We start from the raw sequence: 24488 nt of genomic DNA on the forward strand, positions 1-24488 counted from the left end.
CCCCCCCCCCCAGGGGGGGGGGGCCCAGGGCCCCCCCCTCTCTTTCCCCCCCCCCCCCCCCCAAGCAGCCCCTTCAGCACAGCTGTGCCCCTCTCCTACCGCCTCTCCTTGCCGCTGTCTCATCCTGCAGTGTTCCTCCATAGCCTATCCTGGCCATGCTGTGTAGCAGCGGCTTCTCCAGAGCTTCCTGTGGCTCAGAAGGGTTGGCGTGGCCCGTGCCTAGCCAGAGGGGAGAGGTGCTGGCAGAGGCCAACAGCAAATCAGCAAGCCCTGACAGCTTCATCCCCCCTCCCTCAGCATAGCCCACTGTCTGCCTGGCATGAGGAGAGCTCCCTCAGGAGGGCCAAGAGATGTGATTGGCTGCTCTGCCCCCTTCCAGAACCTTCCACAGAAGGCCAGCCAATCAGGAAGAACCTTACATGCTGTGTGAGGTTTTCTTCAGTGGAGCATTTTCTGGGCATGGAGGAGTCTGTATTTCCAGGGGGATTACCTGGGTGATAATCTGATGCTGCTTATGCTTTGCCTTCGTGGCGTGAGCAGGCAGGACACAGCTCACCACATTCCTGGGGTCTTTGGCCAGAGGAGAGAGGCAATGCGTCGTGTCCACAGATGGGCCCGCTGGCAGCAGGCGGGCTGTGAGGAGGTAATGGTTGGCTATAGCTGATTGCAGGGAGAAGACCTAACTTTCAACAGATCTGTTAGGTTAAAGCCTTGTCCTGGTAGCAGCTCCTGTTATATAGGAGTGCCTTTCATGTAAAATTAATGGCCGTAACCAAGTCCCCAATGAACTTCATGAACTCTCTAGTACTTCTGCAATTTTGCGGTTGAGAGCTTGTTTCGCTATCAGCCTGGAAATGTGACGCTGGCTGTGCTCTGTGTGGTTAAGGGTAGGCTGCTGAGGCTGGGGGGGTTCAGAGGAGGAGGTTTGTTTTGATGAGAGCTTACTCATTTTTGGTTGGATGAACCCTTTGGGTGTGACTTCTTCATTTGGGAGAGAGCAATGTTGTGAAGGTTACTTGTAACAGAAAGGTTTTTTAATGCGAAAGGAAGGTTAGTCATATTCGGCAGATGTGTATGTAACCTGGTTAAGGTTCATGTATTACTCTCTTTTAAATCATGACTATGAATGAAAATATGCCTCTGACTTTTTAATAGCTGACTAGAAGTAAAAAATTGTCATGTCTTGCGCACTATCAGTATGAAAGGGTCACTATCTCTTTGCATGTACAAGAACAGGGTGTAGTGTGTTTGTTGTCTGGACCTGAAAATTCTAGCTGCCCAGTGGAACCAGCTTTGGCTTTTAGTGCAGGATTCCAGATATTAAATGCCTCTATGTGAACTAACAGTAGCAAATAGCCTCCCTGCAAGCAGCAGAGGTGAAGACTCTCCTTTGTAAGAAATTTCAGTCATTACATTAGATCAGTAGTACAAAAAGATTTTATGGAAAATCACTAGCCAAAATACTGTGCCCATTTATCAGCTCTTTCTTGTAATGATAATATATTTACCTGCCTATTTGTTCATTGTTATTATTTATTGCATATTTATTTTCTCTAAGTGGAAAAGTGAATTTCTGGAAGTACACAGTAAATCTTAAATTCACCTCTGCTGAATATCCTGCAACTGTTGACTTGTTCTCACCAAATGAGCTGAATTTTGAAACTGAGATTACAAAAAACATTTAATAACAATAGATCCTAGCTCCCTCTTTAATTTTCTTTGTTTGATTATGTTGTTGATGTGTTCTCACCTGCAGGCATTTGTCCCACAGACTGAGGTGAGAATTTTTCTCTCTGTTATAGCACTATTTTTCCATCCATCAAGTAATACAGCCTGGGTTTTGGCAGGGGTTTTTAATATTTAGTGTTTTATTAATACATAATTTAGAGTTTTGTTTAGCTACAAATGCATAGCAGCGGAATAATTTTAAATTGAATCCACCCTGTTCTGCCCCTCCCAAAATAGCTCATTGCTTTAAAAAATTACAGGAATAAGCAGCTCTAAAATGCTTTGTGAAATGAAAATAGTTTTATGAACTCTATTAGCAAGAGCTTTAAACAGAATAGAACAAAGCCCTTATACAAATGCCAGACTTGCTTCACAATCAGCTGATGTTTTGTTTTGCATGGCCAAAAGAAATTTTTAAAAAATGGAGCTATAGCAACATTTTTCATAACTGGTGTAAAAACCACTATTCCAGCTTAAAGGATGCTGTAGTATCACATCCTTATAAACCAAATGTCAGTGGAAGTCTGCAACATGCAAAACTGGGCAGTCTGAAGCAGGAATTTCATGAGTGGGAGATATGAGGAATTTTATCTGAGAAAAATTATTTTCCTATTCCCGAGAACATGATAAGATCTAAACATGCAGTTTTATAGTAGCAGACATTTCATCAGCACTTTTCCTGCATGAGTTTGCCCAGTAATTTCTCCTATTTTCATACACTTCTGCTTTAAATCCAGTGAGTCAGATGCACAAAAAGTGTAAACCACAGGAGTTCTATGGACTTCAGTGAAGTTACGTTATTTTACATCACCTCAGGAAGCTTTTCATGAGAATGGAAAAAGTAAAAGGCCATGTAGTCCCTCTCCCTGTTTCAACTCCTACACAACAGCTGTAAGATGAAAAGACCTAGTTTCATTTTATTTTGTCTACACAAATAGTTCTCTGTCTAGGAAAACTGAAGAAACGGAAAAAAGGGAAACAGAAAAAATAGCAGACATCTCTGCCTGTGTTCTTGTGGTACCTGTATTCACAATCCTGTATTTTGATGGAATATTAGTTTTTACTGATGATTTCCTGTGGTTGCTCCTTAGTGGTTCCATGGTTTGAGGGGGGCTCTGGAAAGAGCTGTGTAAGAGTGGTTGGTTGAGTTCATAGCCACGGGAATAGAATCATAGAATCATAGCGTGGTTTGGGTTGGAAGGGACCTTAAAGATCATCTAGTTCCAAACCCCCTGCCATGGGCAGGGACACTAGACCAAGTTGCTCAAAGCCCCATCCAACCTGGCCTTGAACACTTCCAGGAATGGGGCATCCACAACCTCTCTGGGCAACCTGTTCCAGCACCTCACCACCCTCACAGTGAAGAACTTCTACCTTACATCTAATCTAAATCTACCCTCTTTCAGTTTAAAGCCATTACCCCTTGTCCTATCACTACATGCCCTTGTAAGAAGTTCCTCTTCATCTTTATTTAATCTTGAGAGCTTATGGGTCAGGATCACTTTGTATCACTTGTTTTTCTTTGTTTTGTTTTGGTTTCCCCTCTCTTTATTAACTGTCTTTTTCTCAACCCACAAGTTTTCTCACTTTTGCCCTTCCAATTTGTTTGCCCATCCCACTGCAGGGAAGTGAGGGAGCGTCTGTGTGGGACTCAGTTGTCTACTGGTGTTAACCAAAACCAGTCCCTTTTCCTGATCCTGTATCCCCTGGGCAGTGTGCTGGTGCTCTGGTTTGGCTGGTCCAGCCCAGGGCTTTTGGTGACTTCTGCTCTGCTGTGGATTTTTTGGCAGCAATGGGAGATTTGGCTCATTTTATGAGATTTGATTCCCCCCGCTTCAGCACCACTATCAGTTCTTCTCCAACCAAGAACTTTTATTGCCACTTCTGTAAAGGAGATTTATCAAACAGATATTCCTGCTCCTTGAAACAGGGCCTGAGAAGCTAAGCCAACCTTTCTCTCTTATCTCTGAATGTATACTGCTTCATTGCCTTATATTACTGTAAACTCTGTGATTCATTGTCTCCTATGTATTCAACACATGTACTTTCTTAAATGCAGTGTTTGTTTGATTCTTTATTAACAGAAACCATTTATGAAGCTGTGTCCTGCTTTTCTTTCCTTTTCTTCTTGTTTATTGCCCATGTTTGCACTATATCCAGACTACCAGTACAAGACTTCATCTGGTCCATGTCTCATGCTCCTCAGCCACTGTGCTGGCATCTCTCACTTTCATGACAGTGTTATGACTTCATCTTTACAATAACCCTGATACGCACATACTGAAGTCTGAATACCAGCCCTACAGATGCCTAAAACCCAGATTATTTTGATTGAGATTGGATGAGTTACCCTATAGCAATTCATAGTTGCCCAAACTTCATCCATGTGGGAAGCTAATATAAACTAGAAAAAGGTGCTCTGAAGCCGAGCCATTATCGTTCTAGGATGAGAACCATGATACCTTTGTGTATTTGTTGAGAATCTGATTCTTCCATTTTCAGAAATGCCCAGTCACAGGGGCACAGGTTTTGCTGACACCTGAAAAGCAAATACTTTTTAACGGTATAGTTTATGCCATTAAATGGATTAAGTGCTAGACACACAATTTAAATGTTATGTGTCTTATGCAGACAGACTACAGAGAGTCCTCTTGTTTGTTTCAGGGACACTAGGTGACAATGACATCATTTAACATGAAAATATTTTCTCCTCTCCTGAGTCAGTTCCTGAGACAGAAGATAGATCATATCTCTAAAGCAGAGAAGGACAGTTGCAGAAATGTGTCATCAAACTACCAAAAGGCTCAGTTTGTAGTGTGAAGTACAGAAATGATCACTCAATCTCCCTAAGTAAAAACTGTGCAGAAACTTAGACATATTTCCAGGAAACCCAATCAGTGGGGGAAAGATGTGCATTTTATATGGCACAGGAGCATGAGCTATGCCAGCTGGCACTAAGGGAAGTGGCCCAGAAGTTTCCCCATCCTCCAGTATGTCCCTGCATAGGCATATCAGTGCTATCCATTTCTGAGAGCATTGGACACATGGACATTTTGAAAAGTGGGTTCTTTATTTTAGGTACTTTTAATGTACTTTTGGAGACCTTGGACATCCATTTTGTAAATTCCTGGCTGTGATTTCTTCCTTTTAAACTAACAGTAGTTTAACTTGTTCTGAAGCAGGCCTATGTGCTACATTGAGCTATATGAGAGTAATTCCCTTTGGGAGCACTGGAACTGTTCCTTTCCCTGGAATGAATGTACTGAGAGAAGACTTGTGCACAAGTTGTGTACAGTGCCCTGTACTCGGCACTGGTGAGGCCGCACCTCGAATACTGTGTTCAGTTTTGGACCCCTTGCTACAAGAAAGACATTGAGGTGCTGGAGCATGTCCAAAGAAGGGCAATGAAGCTGGTGAAGTGTCTAGAGAACAAGTCTTACGAGGAGTGGCTGAGGGAACTGGAGTTGTTTAGCCTGGAGAAAAGGAGGGTCAGGGAGACCTTATTGCTCTCTACAACTACCTGAAAGGAGGTTGTAGTGAGGTGGGTGTTGGTCTCTTCTCCCAAGTAGCAAGTAATAGGACAAGAGGTAATGGCCTCAAGTTGTGCCAGGGGAGGTTTAGATTGGAAAATTAGGAAAAAATTCCTCACCAAAAGGGTTATTAAGCATTGGAACAGGCTGCCCAGGGAAGTGGTGGAGTCACCATCCCTGGAGGTATTTAAAAGCCGTGTAGATCTGGTGCTTAGGGCCATGGTTTAGTGGCAGACTTGACAGTGTTAGGTTTATGGCTGGACTTGATCCTAAAGGTTTTTTCCAACCTAAACAATTCTATGACTTCTTGCACCCTTACTGGTCCATATACTGTAAACATCTGAAATCACATAATATCCTTCAGGAAAGGCTTACCATAGCCAGTGATTTTCTCACTGGCTCAGGCTTAAATAGGATTTGCCAGGATCAGGGAGTGACTTTTCACAGTAATGGTGTTCCCCAAGAGTTATCTTAAGTTTCCAGCATTTGTTGTTCAAGCTGATCATCCCACCTTTGAGGAAGAGCATGTGCCATCTCTCTGTAAAGCAGATTTACCAAATAGCTTCTTGGTGCAAATGGAAATGTACAGTAGAGGTGAACCCTAAAACTTCTTTCTCTCTTTCCTTAAATGATTAGTGAGATTGTTGCTGTAGTTCTCACAAATCTTTAATGTCCTTAGTGTGCCATCCTGTTTCTAATACAGCTGAAATCAAAGGCACCTGGCCTGTAAGACTTCAGACTTTGCATCGAGTATTCAAGGACATGTTTTGAATAAAAGGAAGGAAAATCTGGACCTTGTTAGAAGACAGAGGAACCACTGCAGTCACCACACAAATTTTGCTCAAGGAAAAATGTATAAAAATCCAGAGCCAAATTCCTGGAGTGTCCTTTGCATGGTCCCACTTCCTTTTAGTTGGTTAGGGTTTTTTGTTATGGAAGCCAGGCTTACTCAATTCCATGTCTGTTTCCTACTTAATACCTTTTCAGCTTGTTCTGTGAGTTCAAGTAATAAAAACAGTTTCATAGATGTCCTTTGAAAACAGGTAAGTGGCTAGAGGACAGGTTCCTGTCCATGCTGATGGGAAGCTGCAGCAGAATTTTCCCCTTTTTGGGCACCAGTGACTCCACGCTGATGTCCCTAGGGAATAGTTTTTGTTTAATTCAACTGCCTGTGGAACTATTTGCTTATTGTCGAGCTGCCTGTGGATATATCACAAAACATAGTTTGCTGTTTAACACTATTCGCATGTTGTACTAAGGAATTCTTGGTGTGCAGATGGTTTACAGACAGGTGTCTGAAAATCTGCAGTTTGTTTTACTGGTTAGTTTCCCAATTCATGCAGTAGTTCCATTTCCTGAATGTAACCACCATAGGAAAACACTGGCAACATAGATTTTCAGTGCACAATTTGCATTGTTGCAGAGTAATTGTGTAATCCGGAATTTACTTTGAGCACATGTTAAAAAAATAAATGTGGACTTAAACTTAGCTCTTCAGAGGATTTATCATTCATCAGACTCAAATGCATTCACTCAGATTCAAGGAAACCAAACATAAAAGGGCTCAAATAGCACTAACTGGAATGTGTTTAGAATACAGATACTGATAGTTTTCTAAGTGCATTAGTTGATTTACTCTTAGCCCAGATTATTTACTCGGGTAATGAATCTGACCTTTGTTTTGTGCATTCATCTGTTTTCAAGAATAAAATGTAGTGGGAAATGTGGTCTGGCTAGATCTGCTAGGCGATTGGCTTGTGTTCTCGCTAGTTAAGTGGTTGAATATATTCTACAGTGGGAATATTCATTGCCTGCCTGAGAAGCTTGGTTTCCTTTTTGGTGGTTTGTGTATTAAAAAAAGGAAAAACTTGGTCAGTAAGGAGACAAGTTCAGTGACATTCAGCAGACTATATAACATGCTGATAGTCATTTGGATTTAGGACAAAGCCTTACCTGTAAACTCCAAGTGGACAATGAACTTGGGGATCCCTGCTGGAGCTGGAAGGGGTGAAAGGTTTAATGGTCTATATAATTACAACTACGTTAGGTTTTGGGTGCAATCTGTGAGTAGCTCTTCTACAAACCCTCTCTTATCTTCCCCTGCCAAACACCTGCAGTGGAACCCCACAGTGTCTCTGCAGTTAGTTCTGTCTGTACCTGCGAGGAAAGATAGATCTTCCCTTAGTAACATTTATATTTATCTTCTGGCTTTTAGCGTGCATGACTAGTAATACCTAGACACTGCAACAGTTGCTTGTCTAATTTATAATGTTCTCTCCAGTGTGGTTATTCTGTCTTTAGTAGCCTCCTTATTTATCAGAGGATAACTTAATGTTGTCAATGAGGGTTGCAAGTGCTCTGCATGGCAGGTGCTGGCTAATTGCATGTGTTCGTCTCACAGCTGCCAGTGTTCTTCTGTCCAGCTAAGCACATCAGGGTTCATCTGAACCATGATTGTGGTCAACAACAGCCCAGAACAAGGGACTGCTTGTCCTGCTGTGGTGACAGCAAAACACCATGGGGCAGTGCTGGCTGTTCAACAGTTTTTGATGATTTTGTGTAGCACAAGGGCTGAACAAAGCACAGTGAATGAGTGACATGATGTAATGCATTTTCTGAGAAACCTAGATAAAAGAAAATCATAATATATCTCTTCAGTGAGTGGGATGCTTTTGGGGGAAGTAAGTGGGCCGTACTCTGCAGCCTCCAGCAGCAAGGGTGCTGCCTTCCTGATGACAATGTACTTATTCCATAGTGCAGAGCTGCCATGCTGTGTCTCAGAATAGGAGAAATAACATCATTGTATAATCACTTTCAGTCACTTACGATGTGTTTCTGTCCTTCTCCCATAACTGCCTAGTTTTTGAGTTGCACTACGAAGGCTGATGCTTGGAAGAGAAATCTTGTACAGGCAAAATAAAGATGCAGGCTTAATTACTTGTTGCGCTAATTAGTACACTGCCATGACAACACTTGTTCGTATATTAGAAACCCGCATTTCATAGCTAAGTTAGATTTTATTTCCATTCTGTCTGAATGTTGTAATTTGCAATACCTTTCAGAAATAATCCCATACACGCAGTTCAGATTAGAATGTGGTGATACTTAATAACACGTGGAAATACTTTAGTGATTATATGATGAAAATATTAAATAAGACAATACCATTGTTTGGGTGAAAAGTGTTAAGGTATGTATTATGAGTCAGAGCACACACCCTCTGGCTGGATCTCACAGCACCGACAGAAGTAGAGACGGTGCCTTTGTATTTGAAAGTAGCTGCATAAAGAGAGGGTTGACTCCCTAGCTCATCTTTGAGCAACAGATTTTCTTTGGGCTAGGGGATTTCCCAGGTGAGAAACCCTGCAGATCAGGAAGCAACAAGCATGATGATGCAGAGGCAGTCAACTGCAGATGACCCTTAGTGAAAGGGGATGTACAATGTGGTTTAATCTGTGCAGGAAGCAGTCGGGGTTCAGCATCTGACAGCTTCTGATCAAACAACAGGACATGGATGCCTTCAGAGTAAGGAAGGAGCCAAGCTGCATCCTTGATTTCTCTTTCAGTGGGAAACTAATTTTGCCAGTTGGCAGAGACAACCTGCATCTGTTTTTAACAAAGTAAGGAAAAAACCCAACCTCGATTTCTCCTGTTCACTCTAGTCTATCCTTTTTGACTAGGTGCTTGTCTTAAATGGGGCCCTGCTTTCCAACTCTTTTGCCTGCCACCGGTGAGGTTTTTTTACTCCTTACATCTGGCTTTGTTCCTTGAAACTGTCCTTCTAGCAGTGTCCCTGGTTTGGAAAGACAGCTGTATTCAGTAAGGGCTCCCTGATAGTGTCCTTAAGGTCCACCAAAATCAACAGTGTTCTTCTGAACTAGAACCTTGGAGTTTCTCACCCAAGCAGGGAGTAGAGCCATTGGCATGACTCTGCACTGCACGGGTACAGATCAAATAGCAAGCATCACATATGCGCAGAGAGCACTCAGAGAACAAAAATGTTTAATAAGAAAAAATGAGGCAAATAAATTCAAATAGGGAGAAAATACAGGGAAACAAAGGGGGGGGAGAAGGCTAAGTATGTGAAAAATAACAGCAGCAGCAAAGAGTCACTTTGAGATACTCAGTCCAAGCACTGTCTTGAATTTGGAGAACGTTCTTCTATCCCAGATCTCTGAATTTTCCAAAGCTGTCTTTAGGGGATATATCATATATATTAGGTACTTTGCTCCATCTTTTATGGAGATTACTAGAAGGACTTTCTGCAAGTAGTGAATGACACCATTAAAAAACAACAAGCATTTTTAATGTGTGTGAACTGTGGGGCAAAGATGCAGGGTTCTAAGGGGGCCTTTTCCCAACCCTTGAGCTCACTGCTCATAACCCAAAGGATTAGCTCCAATGTACAAACTGCCCATTGTATTCTGCACACATACAGTTCATGTATATTTCAAGACATGTAATGCACTGTGGTAAGTAAATGGCACAATTACAGACAAAGCCTGTGGAGTATGTCTCAGAGTGGATTTGAGCAATAAAACATCACTGTTAACTAACATGTTGCATGTTGTAAATAAAAATGCTTTGACGGTCAAGAGAGGGAGGGCTCTGAAAGCTTGGCTGTGAATTTTGCTTAAGCAAATACTGCAGTTTACCTTGTAGGAGTATTTCCTGTGTGTAGTTTATGCAGTATTGAGAATAGGGAAGTCCTACAGTTTTGCATTCAGTGGGAAAACTGTTAGAAGAGTCTCCTCTCTATCCTTTCCTGTCATCTAGAATAGGCTCACCATGTCACCTTTCCTTAATTCTCTAATTTATTTTTTAACACCCCCCTTGCCATTCTGCTGTAACTCTGTTTAATTTAGGTCTGATAAGTATTTGCAGAAGTGCACCTTTCCAGCAAGCTATTGCAAAACCCAGAGCTGTTGGTCAGAGACAGAAGACAAACACTTAGCACAGTGGAGTTTTATCATTCTGTTGCATCTGTTGTATAGGATATCCACAAATAACCCATCAACTAAGACTGCCTATTTAATTCTCTGGTAAAGATGTTGAGAAAATATTTCAATAATGTCTATCAAGGACCTATTTAACAATTCTGAGGGTCTCCTTTCTCTACTATGCCATGTGATTTGGTGTCTCCAGGTCTTTGCAACTATCATGAGTTAATGCTTCCCCTGCATCTAGGTCTTTGTGAGCTAATTCAAGTTATGCTGCTATACAGTAGTATAGTCTCTTTCAAGAGATATATTAATTTTTCTTCTACTGCATTTAGTTAATATATTTGTGCCTAATGGAAGTAACCAATTCATTAATATCCCTTTACAGTATTGCTCTACTTCGTAAGATGCTGGGCTTTGACAGATTTCAGTCTCTTTGCAGGCATGGTTCTGCAAGGGCTATCATCCCCCAGAAAGCATGGGGCTTCTGGGGCTGGAAGCAGTGCAGTGCTGGTAGTCTTTGTGTTCTGGGAGGAAGTCCCACCTGCTACAGGTCTTGCTATTAAAATGAGCAGGAGACAGGCATTTCCCAGTTCAGCAGGTGCTAGCTAAGGCAGAGTCTGAGAGACAGACAGGAGAGAAGGTAGTGGAAAACATTTGTCTCATGAAGAGCTGGGTGTGACTGTGATGAATGTGGAGCAGCAGTAAGAAGAAGGAGGGGTTTAGCTTTCCATTGAGGCAAATGTAGTTGTTTGGCTGTGTGAGTGCTGGAGTAGAAGAAGGTTTATTGCTTTCAGAGCAGGGCTCTTGGCGAAGAGAGGAGGGAGAGCATCTGGTGCTTTGCTTATCTACAGTGAGAGGTGGGGGTGAGGCAAGGGCTCAGAAAGGCCGAACAAATGTCCTTGATTTTTATAAACATTCTAGAACTTGCCCGCTACCTAATTTAGTTGGTGGCTCTGTCAGTGAGGGGAAAATGGCCATTTCTCAGCACAGCGGAAGGGGAAATCACTTTGTTGTGAGTGCTGGTTGCCATGACACCTCCCCCCAGAGTATTTTAGGAAACAAACATTAAAATGTTGAAATGAATATGAGTGGTAAGGGGCAAAACTTACCATCTTTAGGTAGAAGCTTTCTGTTTCCCTTTACTAAATCATGTAGATTGCTGTGTAGTCTTGAGCTGGTTTTGAATATGTTTGCTAGAAATTAAAATTCATTAACAACAACAAGTTGAGCCCTTGCTCCTGCAATAAGGTGTGTGTTGATGCAAATCCTTAGAGTCTGGCGTCCTGTGTGGTCTTTTGCAGTTACTTGAATGTGTAGCAGTAGCTGTGGTAGTAAATACGGATTAAAACAAATGACTGTTACTGAGGCAAGTAGGTAGAGGCAAGACCACTGTGCTCCTTAGTCTGTATGTAGTTCTGAGTATTTTTCCCAGGGTGAAGAAATGCCACTTCAAGAGATCACTGCCATTGTGTAAAATGTGTTTATAGTGAAATAGCCTTGGGATGTGATGAGCCAGCATAGCTGGAAGACTGGCCAGCCTCTTTACATCCACATCTTACTCATGTAAATGATGCACCTTGCTAAAAAGTGCAATCTTATCCATTATATTGTGCTTGTGTCTACAGGGCCTGCATTCCTTGCCCTTTAGGAAGTCTGGAAGCACAAGGTCTACATAACTGGGCCTTTTTTCTCTTTTTTTTATGCAGGGGAGAGGTTTCAAAACCATCCAAGTAACTTAAGTATTTACTTTCCATTTTCAAAAGTGGCATAAGATCTTGGGACTTCCACTGAGATGTGGGTGTTTTAGCACTTTCCATAAACTCGAACCCTCAAGTTGTCAGTTAAATGTTCTCTATTCTAGACTATTAGAGGGCTACAAGGAATGATATTTTTTTTGCACACAGTTTTCTCCCTTAGAGCAAAAAAGGACATAGACACAATTGGTGATCCTGAGGCCACACATAAGGTAAAAGAGCAACTTCTGGTAAATGAATTTATGAATTTATGTACAGCATTGCTGGAGATGCCAGGGCAGTGGTGCTGCATAGCAGAATACTTTTTCTCTTTTTCCTAATATTTGTATGTTTTGGCTTTCAATGTGAACAGCAAAGGGTCACTTCCTATTGCTATAGGTGCAAATAAGTATTCTTCTATAATATAGGAAAGTACTTACAAAGTTTCCATCAACCAGCAACTTGAGGTGAAGAATTTTCTTCTTTTTCTTTTTTCTTTCTTTTTTATTTCTCCTTCCTGCCGATGCCAGCTCCCAGCCATAGGTGATGGAAAGGGCAGGTCTGTAGTTTGTGGCAGGGTTAAAATCTGAAAACTGTGGTTGTTCTGTAAGATTTTAGGGCCCTGGAGGAAGCTGAGGAGCTACTCTGCTGACCGGACCTGGTAGCTGAACATGTGGGTCTCTGTAACTTCAGTACAGATATATAAAAATGTTAACCCATTTTTGGAGGGGGAAAGGGAGCCTGTCACCTTAGGACAGGATTTGTACTCAGACATCCCTCTTGTGGCCCTGTGTTAAAACCTGGTGACTCCATTTCTGCCCAGTTCTGTGGGTAGTGCCTAGGCAGTCCATAGGCAGGGAATGCTTGCAGCTAGCCATTTGCCTAATGAAAGGAAAACATGCTTTCTAGGATCCATAGACTTCAGACAAACAATAAAGCCAAGAACAGTTACCTCTGAATAACTTCCTACCTACAGATTGTGATGCATTTTGTTTCCCTTGCTACAAGTGAAAATAAGTAATCTTTATCAGTGTCTGACAACCAGCATATGCAGCGAGAAGAGAAAGGAGGATGAGACATTCTGAGAGGGGCTGGCAGTCAGACTACTACAGCAGCTTTGTGCAATGCATTTCGGGCCACCTGATCACAAAGAGCTGTGCTGTCATCTGTGACATGCTTCACCAGGAGCAGGTTTGGCTCTTGCAGTCAGTATGAGTGCAGACAGGCCAGTATGAGTGCAATTTGTCAGGTTACTGTTCAGTGAAGGGCCTTCTGGGTGGAGGAGGTTAAAGGAAAAACATAAAATGTGAATGAAGAACTGAGAGTATATGTAACAGAACAAAGGCAAGAGATAAGGTGCAGGAAAAGGCACGCAAAGTGAAGGATTTTGGATATTATTGCTTGAGTTTTGCAGTATTCACAGAATATATTGTCCTTTCTTTCTCCTTCTGTCCCCCATGTGGATAGCGGTAGGTGGCAAATACCTCTAGTGGCAAATATCTAATAGGGGTGTAAAATAAGCAAAATGAGTTTCAAATCCTTGATTTCAAGTTTGTAATTGAATCAGATGTTCAGATGCATGGCTCTGACTCTGTGAAACACTGAATTAGTTCTATCGAGTATTTGCATTCTCCCCCCATCTCCTACTTCCACTCCCAGCACAGTCTAATTTAGGAAATTGTGAAATCTTGTGTGAAATCCTCTTGTGTAACGCTGCTCAGCAAGACTATAGCAACAGCACCTCAAGTAAGCTCCGGATCGTACATGAATATTTGTATATAGTTTTAAGGACACTTAGCCAGTGAAAAGAAATAGTAGGTTGACCTTAGTAACTGGAAGGTAGATTAGATCATGCAGTGGATATCCATTATTGCCAGTTGTCCGCTGGTAGAAAGCAGCTTCGAACCAGATCTTGTTCTTCCAAGGGGTGCTGACATTAGGAGGTGGATGGTACCTACAGAAGCCTTTTCCCATTACATGCATTGTGGCAGAGCTAGAAACTGGAGAATGAAAACATAACCCACAGGTGCTGCAAACCCCAGCTTTAAGGAGTGTTATCTTCTATAGCATGTGCTATTGTGGGTGTGAGACCTGGAACTGAGGGTTTGTTTAAAGAGCAACTGAAAACTTTGGCCAAAGTCCTGGCATTTTGATAAAACAAGACTGTTCAGCTGGCAGTGCCGAGACAGGCAGGGCAGCAAGCCCATTCATGGCCAAGGCAGTGTGCTGTTGCGGGGGCCCAGGACAGCTGCTGGAAGCATACGAGGGGTATTGCTGGAAAGCACACTCTGCTTGAAAAGCATCAGCAGCACCTGGAGGAAGGCCAGTGCCTACAGAAATAGGTGAATAAAGTAGCCAGTCATGATTGCAGTCAGGCCTGGATGAATATTGTACTTGCCAAGGCCTTGAAGTATGGAAATCTCTCTCCCTCACCCCCCGCCCCCTGAAGCCCATCAAAGGGCTTTGTAATGTGTTTTCCCTGTGTTTACTACACTATGCAGTTTAGTCTAATGCTGGCATTGGAGAACCATAGCAGGCATTCTGGACTGAATGCTTTGGAAGTAAGTGGTATCCATGGCATGGGGAGAGGGTGCTTTTCAATCTCTGCCAGGTTTCTTTGTTTCTCATGGATCAGAAGTGATGGTGCTGCAGTTCATCCTCATGCAAGCATTGGTTCTCCAAGAGTACTAGTCTATACATCCCTACCGCTTCTGACTCAGTGCAATGAAATTGTACACCAAACCCATTGTCTAATTGTTTATCCACTCCTTGTTTCTAAAGCTAAGACACTGAATAGAGGCAATTATTTTAGTTCTGGCTTCATGCCTCATAGCAAGCATATAATTCCTGCCATTTGCTTCAATTTTACTCTTGGCTGAAATTTGAACATACAGCACAGGGTTTTTTTTTTTCATATTTCTTTTTCTCCCAAAGGCCAGTCTCATTATGTAGGATCACAGCCACTATTGGATTGGCATCAGGTAATTTTTTGTTGTGCTGAACTTTGGAAGTATGCTAGTTAGTTGCACTCATGATGCTTACTGCTCATGTATGCATGAGCTCTATACAATGGAAATCATTACCTGTTAATAAAGGCTAAATTGTCAGCTTGGGGCTGCTGCTGTTATTTGAGGCTTTGTATGAGTAGAGGCACATACAGAATGTTGTACTTCACAAACTTTATTTCCCACTATAGAAACTTGGTTCTTCTGTTCCAGCCACTACAATGCAATGGTGCTTTTAGTGAAGCTGACCCCTGAAGATTGGGGGGGGGGGGGGGGGGGGATGTTCATGGACTTTTGCTTGGCCAGAAGGTGCTTGGGATTTAAATTGTGGGCAGTATTTGGGAGGTGATTCTTCTCCCCAATCTGCAATTTAGATCGAAAAATGAAAGAAGAGCTGCCCAACTCATGATGTGTTTTCACCTCCTTTTTTATTGCCAAAAGCTAGATCTGCTGGTGATTCTCATTCTTACCATCTCATTCTATAGCTTTAGGGAAAGAAAATCTTAACCTCCAAAGAGAGGAGGTTAAGATTTTCCTAACCTCCAAGAGCTTGCAAAATACTCAGGTGGAAGTGAGTTCCTGGGAGGCTCTGTTGTTATGTTTGCTGTTTATTTCCAGTTAGGAATTTCAAACAGAAGTGTTCTGAGGCAGTGTCACACATTTGCCCTAAGTCCAGTGTTTCTACAAATCATCACATGTGGTTCATGGATCATTCATCTATATATGGCAGATTGGATCCTTTCAGGATGCCTCACACCTATGTGTTCTCTTCCCAAGAAAGGTGTTTCTTTCAAGATTATCCACTAAATTCAAAGTGAAAAGACAGTCTGAGCCCAACCCTTGAAAAAGAATCAGGGCAAAGAGAGATTCTGTTGATTTCTGGCCTTCTCCACTCCCCTCAAGCCAACACCATGTATCCTCCAGCAAAACATTCTCATGGTAAAGGATGCTAACTAGTACACCTGGTGGTTTTCTCTGAGGAAAGATTTAAAAATTCCATGATCTTCATCAGAGTTTTCCAAATTTATTCCAACTGCCATCCATTTTGGCCACAAGTTTGTGTCTACCAGGCTCGTGAACCCAAATATTAGAATAAGCAGTTATTTCTGCTTGGCTCTGATGAGATCATACCTGTGTTTGGAGACTCATTGGGCTAGACTAGCTTTCTAATCCAACTGACTAATATCAGAGTGTAAAATGGGCAGTGATCACTTGGTGACTGTAATTACAGTCTGCACAAGCAACTCTTTAGTTAGTGTGGAGGTAGCAACTGTAATGGAGAGTAGGCTAAACTAAGCTGCTTCCTGAAAGAGTAAACTAGCCTGCAAGGTTGGATGCAGCTTAATTCGTGAGAGGGGCTAGGCACAAGCAGCATAGTAATTCAGCCTCTTGCATGTATATGTCCTAGTACTTGATGCAAATAGGGGCATGAGGAGGAAGACCATCTCTTTCAGTAGATTTCCTCCTCTCCTTCCTTGCCCAAAATGTCCAGAAATTTACTCCTTTGCTTGGGGACAAGTAAGCTGTGCTGTCCCTAATGTCCCCATCAGCCAAGATCATGGTTAAACTTGCAGAGCCAAACTTGCAAATACACCTAGTAGAAAGTTTGTGAGAGAGAACTTATTCTGTTTTGCCAGTAGCCAAAATTTTTTGAGGGGTGGAGGATCTTGCGGTGGAAGTAGTTACTAGACTTTTGAACTGCAAGCTTTACATAGCTATAAGAAAGTTACTTAAATACCAGCTAGACCCTCGGGTGACTTTTAATCTTTTTATTTCAGTAATCGGAGACTAGTGCTGTGGGAGGAAGACACTAGCTGCAGTAACACTTGTTTTTCTGTTCTTGTGGTTACTTTTCAGGGTTAGGTAATGTTTATTTCCCAGCTTAACTGTTCAACAGCCTTCCTTTCAGAAGTGTCAACACATGCAAATGTGTGTTTGAGGCATTGCTGCTACAGTACCTAATGGTTATACTTTTTTTTTTAAGTTCAGTCACTTGTATGATGTAGGTTAAAGGGCCTGAAGAATTTCATTGCAAGATGTATGCAAACTCAGCTGTGTAGTTAGTCATCTTGTTCTTTGTGTCTAAGCATGCATTGTACTACCTTAGCCCTGAAGCAGTCTGCTGCAGTGTTGCATTAAGACTGAAGACTTGTAAATTAATAACTTTCATAGTTTCAAACCCAATGAGGCTTCTTTGAGCCTTGCTTTTCCTTAAAAACACAAGGGGGTAGAGGTTCATATCCCTGCAGAACAAAAGCATATCTTGTTCTAATACTTTCATTTAAAAGCTATCATATTTGCTTGCATAAAGCCAGACTTGAGGCCAGTCTGTGTCTTTCAAGGGCCACTGCACTCCACATAAACAGTGAAAGGTTTGTCACTGTCTCCCACTACACTGGCTTTTCATTCACTTGATGATGAGATCCAAGTTTGATCTCTCTCGATGAAGTACTGCCTCAGTAAAAGGGCACTGGCAAAACCCACATTGACTTAAATGAAGCAAAGGATTTTAAGTTTCATTTTTATCAAAGGCCTCCATGGGCTTGTTGCAGCCTGTCTCAGAGACCTCTTCCTGTATCTTTGCCTCCTGGATTCCTCATCTATTTTTAAGTCTCATGCTCTTTCTTGCGCCTATTTTAACTCTTGTTACTGTACCATTTAACCCCTGTGGGATATGGAGTTTGTGGGAAAGAAGTGGCATATTACAAAAAATATGTTGGTTAATCTACGTACTCCTCCAAGGGTTTCATGGTACAGGACATGCAGAAACCCTAATTAGGATCACATCTAGGTATTATGCATTTGTTTGTCAGCAGCTGCAATAGGAACTGATTAAGAAATACTCAGTAAGGGTGTCATACTGTGTCTGTCTGATCTCTCTACCTGTGCTAATGCCTAGGCAAAATACGTTAACTTGAGTTAATGTGTAAGATTCAAGGTTTGCCCACAACTCTAAAGTGTTTTCCTCACAGGACGCGTACTGGTTTGGGCTTGTTATGGGAATTCTTTTCCATCAGTAGTATCAGTCTGTGCAATGTCCCTGTGCAGTGCAACAGTAAACAATTTTCAGGCCTTGGATCTCAAGTATGTTTAGTGCTACAGATCCCCCAGGGATTCCTGTGAACTAAACTGCTTGAACTTGCCATGTTACCTTGTGTTTCATCTTGATTCACTTTGTCCCAAATCCCAAACAAGGCTAGAGAGGTATTTAATAAGACTTAAGTCAGACTTTTGAGGTACAAGACTGGAAACAAAAAGTTGCAAGTAAAACAATCCAATTCTATTTTAAATTTAGATAGCTCTCTAGTGGCTTAACCTCTGCTATGCAGAATCCTAACGACATATCTCATCTGTGGGAGCTGGGAATTAGCATTCATGGCAAAAATGTCTTCCAAGTGTTTTCAGTAGCTCCAAGTGACATTTTACTTTTCTTTGGGATTAAGTTTTGGGGCACAAGCATGAATTATGTTGATGTGTGGCTTCCTGTGTTGCAGACAGTGACTTCTGCCTAGCCCATACCAATTTAGCCAGGCAGTGTGTTAATACAGTGAGAGGTTTGTTTGTAAGTTGTTCTGCCCAGATATTTCCATGAGGATAAATGTTCTGATTCCAGTTGGTAGTTGCTGGAGGTTTGATTGTGTATGTCCTCACTGCAGGCTCTATCAGCAGCCCGTCTGCAGTATCACTTGCTTGCTGCTTTGGTGTAGTTCAGGAAGAAGTGGCCAGCCCTCCTGCACAGGGTGAAAGCTGTGACAGTACCGTCAGAACAGTAATGAAATTGCAGTTTGGGTTTTGGATGTTCAATTTCTATTTTAAATGACATTAACATTGGAAGACTAACAGACTGCTATGGTCCAAAATTGCAGAAGTTAAAAGCTGTGAAACTTTTGTGTTCAGCAGCATGTCCTTATGGTGCCTCATGGATAATGTTTTCAGAATGGTGAAAACTACTTCCTTCTCAAGAAACATTTTAAAAAACATGTAAGTTTAAAATACTGTTTCCATTCATCTGTTTGCTTATAGACATATCTTCTCCATTATGTTACCTGAATCTAGGAAATGTGCCATCAAAACAATAAAGTCCCACTGAAGATTATATCTGCCATATGTGCTTTTCTGAGTAAGATGGTAGTAAAGCTAGTAGGTGCCAAATCTCCTGTGTGGCCTTTGGCAAGTCATTAATCTCAACTATTTCAAACTTTCCATTCATTTTGGACTTTTTATTTTCGGTGCCCATTTGGAGGCTGCTAAATCAAGTACAAAGCTTTCACAGCTTCCAGCTAAACCTGAGGTGGTCTGTATATCCAATGTTTAGCATTCCCAAAATTGCAAAATCTAAAACTAAAGAGTATTCTGGTAAATGTTGGGGTTTTTATCCCTACCTCCACAGCCTCACCTGCAACAGGATGGTAACATCATCATTTCTAATCATGCTGCCACGTAATGCCATGCCATATTGAGTACTGATCTTTGTTGGGTAGAGGGATATATGAATTTGGTATTACTGCAGTACAAACTACTATTTATAGATACCAAAAACCTGGAGAACAAACAATATTGTGCACATTCTTTAATACTGTAAGGAATTACATTCTCTTGCTAGATTTGAGTTCAATGTCAGCCATTTCTTATCAATTTGACAGGCTCCAAACAGCTCGCATAGCTCATTTTATTTATTTTTATATACACACACACATATATCTTGTCTTTTTTCTTGCTAAACTGCCTTGGCTTTTTTAGTTCTCTTTTTTATTTACCTATTGACCTCCCATTCAAAGTTGTCTTCCACTGTTCCTATTACCTTTGTCATTGTGTCTTTGTTCAAAAAGATTCTTGCAGAAATGCTGAATGCTTCTTGGCAATCATAACACCCACTCTCCTATCCTGTCATTCGGTGGAGTTCATCTTGAAGAATACTATCTTTCTCTTAGGTACATTTTTGCCCATGTTACTTCCCTCTTACAGGCATGGGACTTGCTGTGTTCAGCCTGTGTCATCTTGGACAATATACTTGTATGTTTTCCTCATGGCATAACTAGTGTAACTTGTGTGCTCCTTTTTATAGTCTCACTCAAGTCTGTGGAAGTTGTATATTGAGGAAGAGTCAGAGCCCCAACATAAATCATGCTGGATAAGAGCCGCCTTTTTTTTTTTTTTTCCCCCCAACTGTTCTTATTTAACCCCTTGCTGTTTGAAATTAATTGCTGAGTATGTTACTATATGTTTTACTGAAATTGTCTGTCAGAACAGCCACACAAAGACAAATTTTGATTTTCAGTAAGTGTGACTGAACTAAGATTCCGTCTTTAGCACTTAAGCTATGGTTTTGTATCGCACTTGTCACCTTGTGAGATTTGCTTTTGGCATGTTTTGGAAAATGTCACACAGTTAAATAGATTGCAGACTGTTACCTTAGACACCTGTTGATGGTGTTGGTCTTGGAAGGGACCCACCATGGCAAGGAAAGCGTGGTATGTTGACTTTCTCCATATGCAAAGCCATGAATTTAAGAAGTGAAAATAACTCTTGTAATAAAAAAGAGTAATGCCTGTCTCTTCCATGTCCCAAGGCTCACAAGAACAAAATGGTGTGAGATTTGGCTAGACCCAGAGCATACAATCCTGCCTTCCTCAAATACGTGAAATTCACAGAGATTTGGAGGTATGTATCATATGGAATAAAAATGTCATCAGCAATAGCAGCTATAGTTGAGCTAGAGGAAGGGCAATGGAAGATCCTAAAAGTGCAATGCTTCCTGTCTTGCAAAAGTATAGTGAGGGAGGTTCAGTGCTGTAAAGCTCCCCCTCTGTCTCTCCAACATTTGCATTGATGTCAAGGTGAAAAGAAGGAAGACTGCTCATTTTTCTTAAGGATACGTTCTGCCATTTGTCTTTTCAATCCCATCGTTTTTCATTGTTTAGTCGTGGTCAGTGAGTAGATGTTCCTTGGAATAACGGCACTACAACAGATGGATTGCAGGGTTGTATAGGTAATCAGGTGAATAAATGCACGCTCCATGGTTCACGTGGTCTGCATAGGCAGTTTCCTATAGGAGCCCCCAAGGATTCTTTCTTTAACAATCTAGCCAAGAATGCCACCTGTATAGGCCAGGGAGGAGGGTGTTTAAGGCTTAGTTACCCAGGGGTTGACATGGGCCCAGGTGCACCCCTTGCTCTGTACAGGTTAACTGCTGCCGTTGACAGGAGGAGCAGCTGTTTCCAAAAGTACACGGGTTTGCCAGAATTGTCTGGATCCTAAAGCAAAATGTGTGTATGTTAGTTCCCAGAGTATCCCAGACCACAGCTGAGGTCTGGTCTAGACCACATCCAGAGATGCAGACAGTAACTCTGCCTTCCTGAGGCTTGGCTAGAATGATAAACGTGGTGATGCCAGGCACAACCACCTATTTCTGGTGATCAGCAACCATGTAAAAGGACAGGCCCTGGTATCACCTGTCTTGCTACTGTCCCAATCCTCCTTTAGTCCCACTCCATCTCATGATCTACAGAATTTAGCCCTTTTCTCTTTTGTTGTCCTTCTTTTAAGGACTCTTCCCCTCTCTTTCTGTTACCTTTATCCATTCATACACACATGACTAAGTAAGTTTACTAATCAAAATATCATGTTATCCCAAAGTGGGGAGATTAGTTTATCTCTGAATTTGTTTGGGCTAAGTAACTTATTGTGGTTTTTGACTTGGTTTAGACTTCCTGTCTCAGTAGTCTATTCACTGTTGTGTCCACCACAAATACATAATTCATCTGCATGTAACTTTTTCACACTGTGAACTTCAGTGCATTATTTTCAGCATGCATGCTAGAGATTAAACTTTGATGATGCATCTGAAAAGTATGTACATAAGTTCAAAAATGAAAAAATCCTATTAATTGATTTAGATGTTCCTCTTGAAACATCTTTATGAAAACAAGGGTGATCTGTGTCTGGAAAGAATAACAGCATAACCTTTATGGCATAGGTTTACATGCTTTGCACAGTACTATGTTTTGATGAAGCATTGTTCATAACTTGGCGAAGACCTCTTAAAGAATGTTGGCCAGAACAAGCTGCTTTTTACAAGAAAAACAACAGGTTGGGATACTTTCACATTAAATATGTATGGCTCCAGGCAGACTTCACTAACTCTCTTTTTGTTTGTAGAGGCCTATATAGACTAGCTACTGTATTTTTACTGTCTTGGCCCCTTGGGGTTTCACTCCATGTCAGTGCAAAGGTACATGTTCATTCAAAAACTGGAAATGGAGCATTCCAGCACAGGTGTATATGGCTATATGGCATAGAAAACTGGAAAATCAAGGCTATTGGTTCCAGGTCTGGTTGACTAGATGTTTCACAACTCATCAGAAAATCACATGCAGTAAATAGGTTTACCAAAATGTATTGTCTGCCATCGGGCTATTCTGGCAAGTGGGGTGGGGGTAAGGGGTGGAACATCATGTTTGCTTCTGTAACTCCAAAGTGTGCTTTAACTTTTGTTGAGTAAAGAGTTTGATTAGAAAGGGGGATTTGGTGTGTAAAGTCCACTAGGACAGGGAAGACAGCTTCCATGGACATAGTGGAAACAGGTTACAATATATTAGATGCTGTGAAGGGCAATATCCAGTGAGGAATCTGCCAGAACAATGACTGTTAGTCCAACTATGGTAAAAAAAGAAAATAAAGCCCAAAATTCTTGGTATTGGTAAATCTCATGTGATTGTGCCACCATGCAGTATAGCTAGTCAGCTAAACACTTAAAAGCCTGTGGAGATAGCAATAATTATAGTAGCAGTTGTAGACTTGTGTATCTGTGTGTATACTTACTGTAAGTGCATGGTGAGGTCATACAACAAAACAGAAACACAAAGGCTAGCATGACTTAAATGTATACATGAATGTTTCTTTTCTTCCTGCATAATAAATTTCGATGTATGAATAATCCCAAACAAAGAAAAAGTGAGGATATACATGTCTGGGTGGTCACAGAGGTGCAGATACGGAAGAAGAGCTGTCGATACAGAACTGGGTCTACTCCCTTCAGCTGGGTCAAAAAAGGCATGTTTTGATCTCAGTCTGTGGCAAGCATGGTGATACTAGCAGCAAGAAAATGGAGCAAAAGGTACCATAATTAATACACACAAATTAGGGTATTTGATGTGAGAGGGCAGGAGGTTTTATTGTTGTTGTGATTAAGTTAATTTCTCCAAAAATAAACAATAATCCCACTAGGTATAACATAGCTAAGCACTCCTGATGCAAAAGCACGATTTCCAGCTGGTGGGCACATTGAGTTCATTTGGTTCTCATTTTGGCTTCTACACATGATGGGGCTAGAATAAGTAGGAAGAAGGGTAGTAGTCAGCAGCTTGTGTCAAGATGTGTCCAGGCCACTAAGTCAGGACTTACAGAAACACAAACGTTGCTGACTACATTATAAATTTAGTTGTCTAGCAAAGTTCAGGGTTGACTTAATTCAGTTAGGCTGAGGGCAGAGCCAATAATTTTTGCTTAAGGCCCAAAGACTGAATATAGTGTACCAAGTTTTTGTGGCTTGTTGAGAGTGAAGGAGAGGTGGAAACTGGCAATTACTGTAGGTTCCTGGTAAGCTGGGTGCATAGCTAAGTGTAACTCTGTAGTCCTTTTCACAGAATATGGATTCCTCCTGTTAGTGACCCTCTGGTGAAATTCATGCTGAACTGCAAATTCAAGGATGAACATTAAAGCTGTACTGGATCCTTGCTGTTGTGCAGATAGTGGCTGGTAAGATAGAAGCCCTTCTGTCTGGTAAGGTTTTACCTAAGTTAAAGTATGTGTTATGCATTCAAAGATACAGGGTAATGTCCTTCTGGTCTTAGCAGAAACAAAGAGGCTTGAACACTTACTTAAGGCTTTGAAGGTCTGTCTTTGTTTGGGTTATCCCACCCTTCTAAATTATCACGAGGACCACAGGAGCAAGGGGCAAGCTCTGCTCCTCAGCCACTTTCCTCCTGACAAAACCAACACCCAGTGAAGTGGAAATTTCCACTGCTGCTGACACACCTCACTGCAAGTGGTATTGTCAGTCACGCCTAACTCTAGGCAAGTTTTTGCAGAAGTACCGATATAGAAAGGATCAAACCACAGAAACTTTTGCTTCTTGGTGTTCAGATACATTCCTTTTTACATTTCTCGCTACTAGAAATGAGGCAGTATGTGAAACATGGGTGCTTTTGATACCCATTTTCAGTATATCCTTGTTTACTAGGCTCAATCTCAACAGATTGCCTGGAATCTGTTTAATGTTGAAGCAACTAAAACACGAGGACGCGAAGGAGGAGCAATGAGGGAGCCCAGCAGAGACAGCCCAGGCTCTCGGGCAGGCGAGGCGAGGGCGCGGATGAGCAAACACCAGCCAGCAGCAGAGCCTGGGAGACTCCGAAAAAGCCGGAGCTGGCGGCGGCGAGGCGGCCTCCCTCGCCCGAGGAGAGCGCGGTGGGGCCCATCGCCGCAACGAGAGGGGCCCCGCGGTCGGTGCGCGCCTCGGGTGAAGCCCGAAGGGTGCTCGGGCGGCGG

At 41.9% G+C, this 24488-nt stretch overlaps 2 protein-coding genes across 2 annotated transcripts in view; both read left to right on the top strand.

Annotated features, from left to right (window-relative positions):
• MTMR10 (myotubularin related protein 10) overlaps positions 1 to 24488 on the top strand; it is a 536484-nt gene that overhangs the window by 334397 nt on the left and 177599 nt on the right. The window lies entirely within an intron of this gene.
• Positions 593 to 24488, top strand: part of TRPM1 (transient receptor potential cation channel, subfamily M, member 1) — a 151092-nt gene continuing 127196 nt past the window's right edge. The window contains exons 1-2 of the mRNA XM_010572265.1: positions 593 to 643; positions 24181 to 24459. Coding sequence (XP_010570567.1) covers positions 593 to 643; positions 24181 to 24459 — 330 coding nt within the window. The remainder of the gene's footprint in view (positions 644 to 24180; positions 24460 to 24488) is intronic.

The sequence above is a fragment of the Haliaeetus leucocephalus genome, unplaced genomic scaffold, assembly GCF_000737465.1.
Source record: "Haliaeetus leucocephalus isolate CR32 unplaced genomic scaffold, Haliaeetus_leucocephalus-4.0 Scaffold339, whole genome shotgun sequence".
Lineage (NCBI taxonomy): Eukaryota > Metazoa > Chordata > Aves > Accipitriformes > Accipitridae > Haliaeetus > Haliaeetus leucocephalus.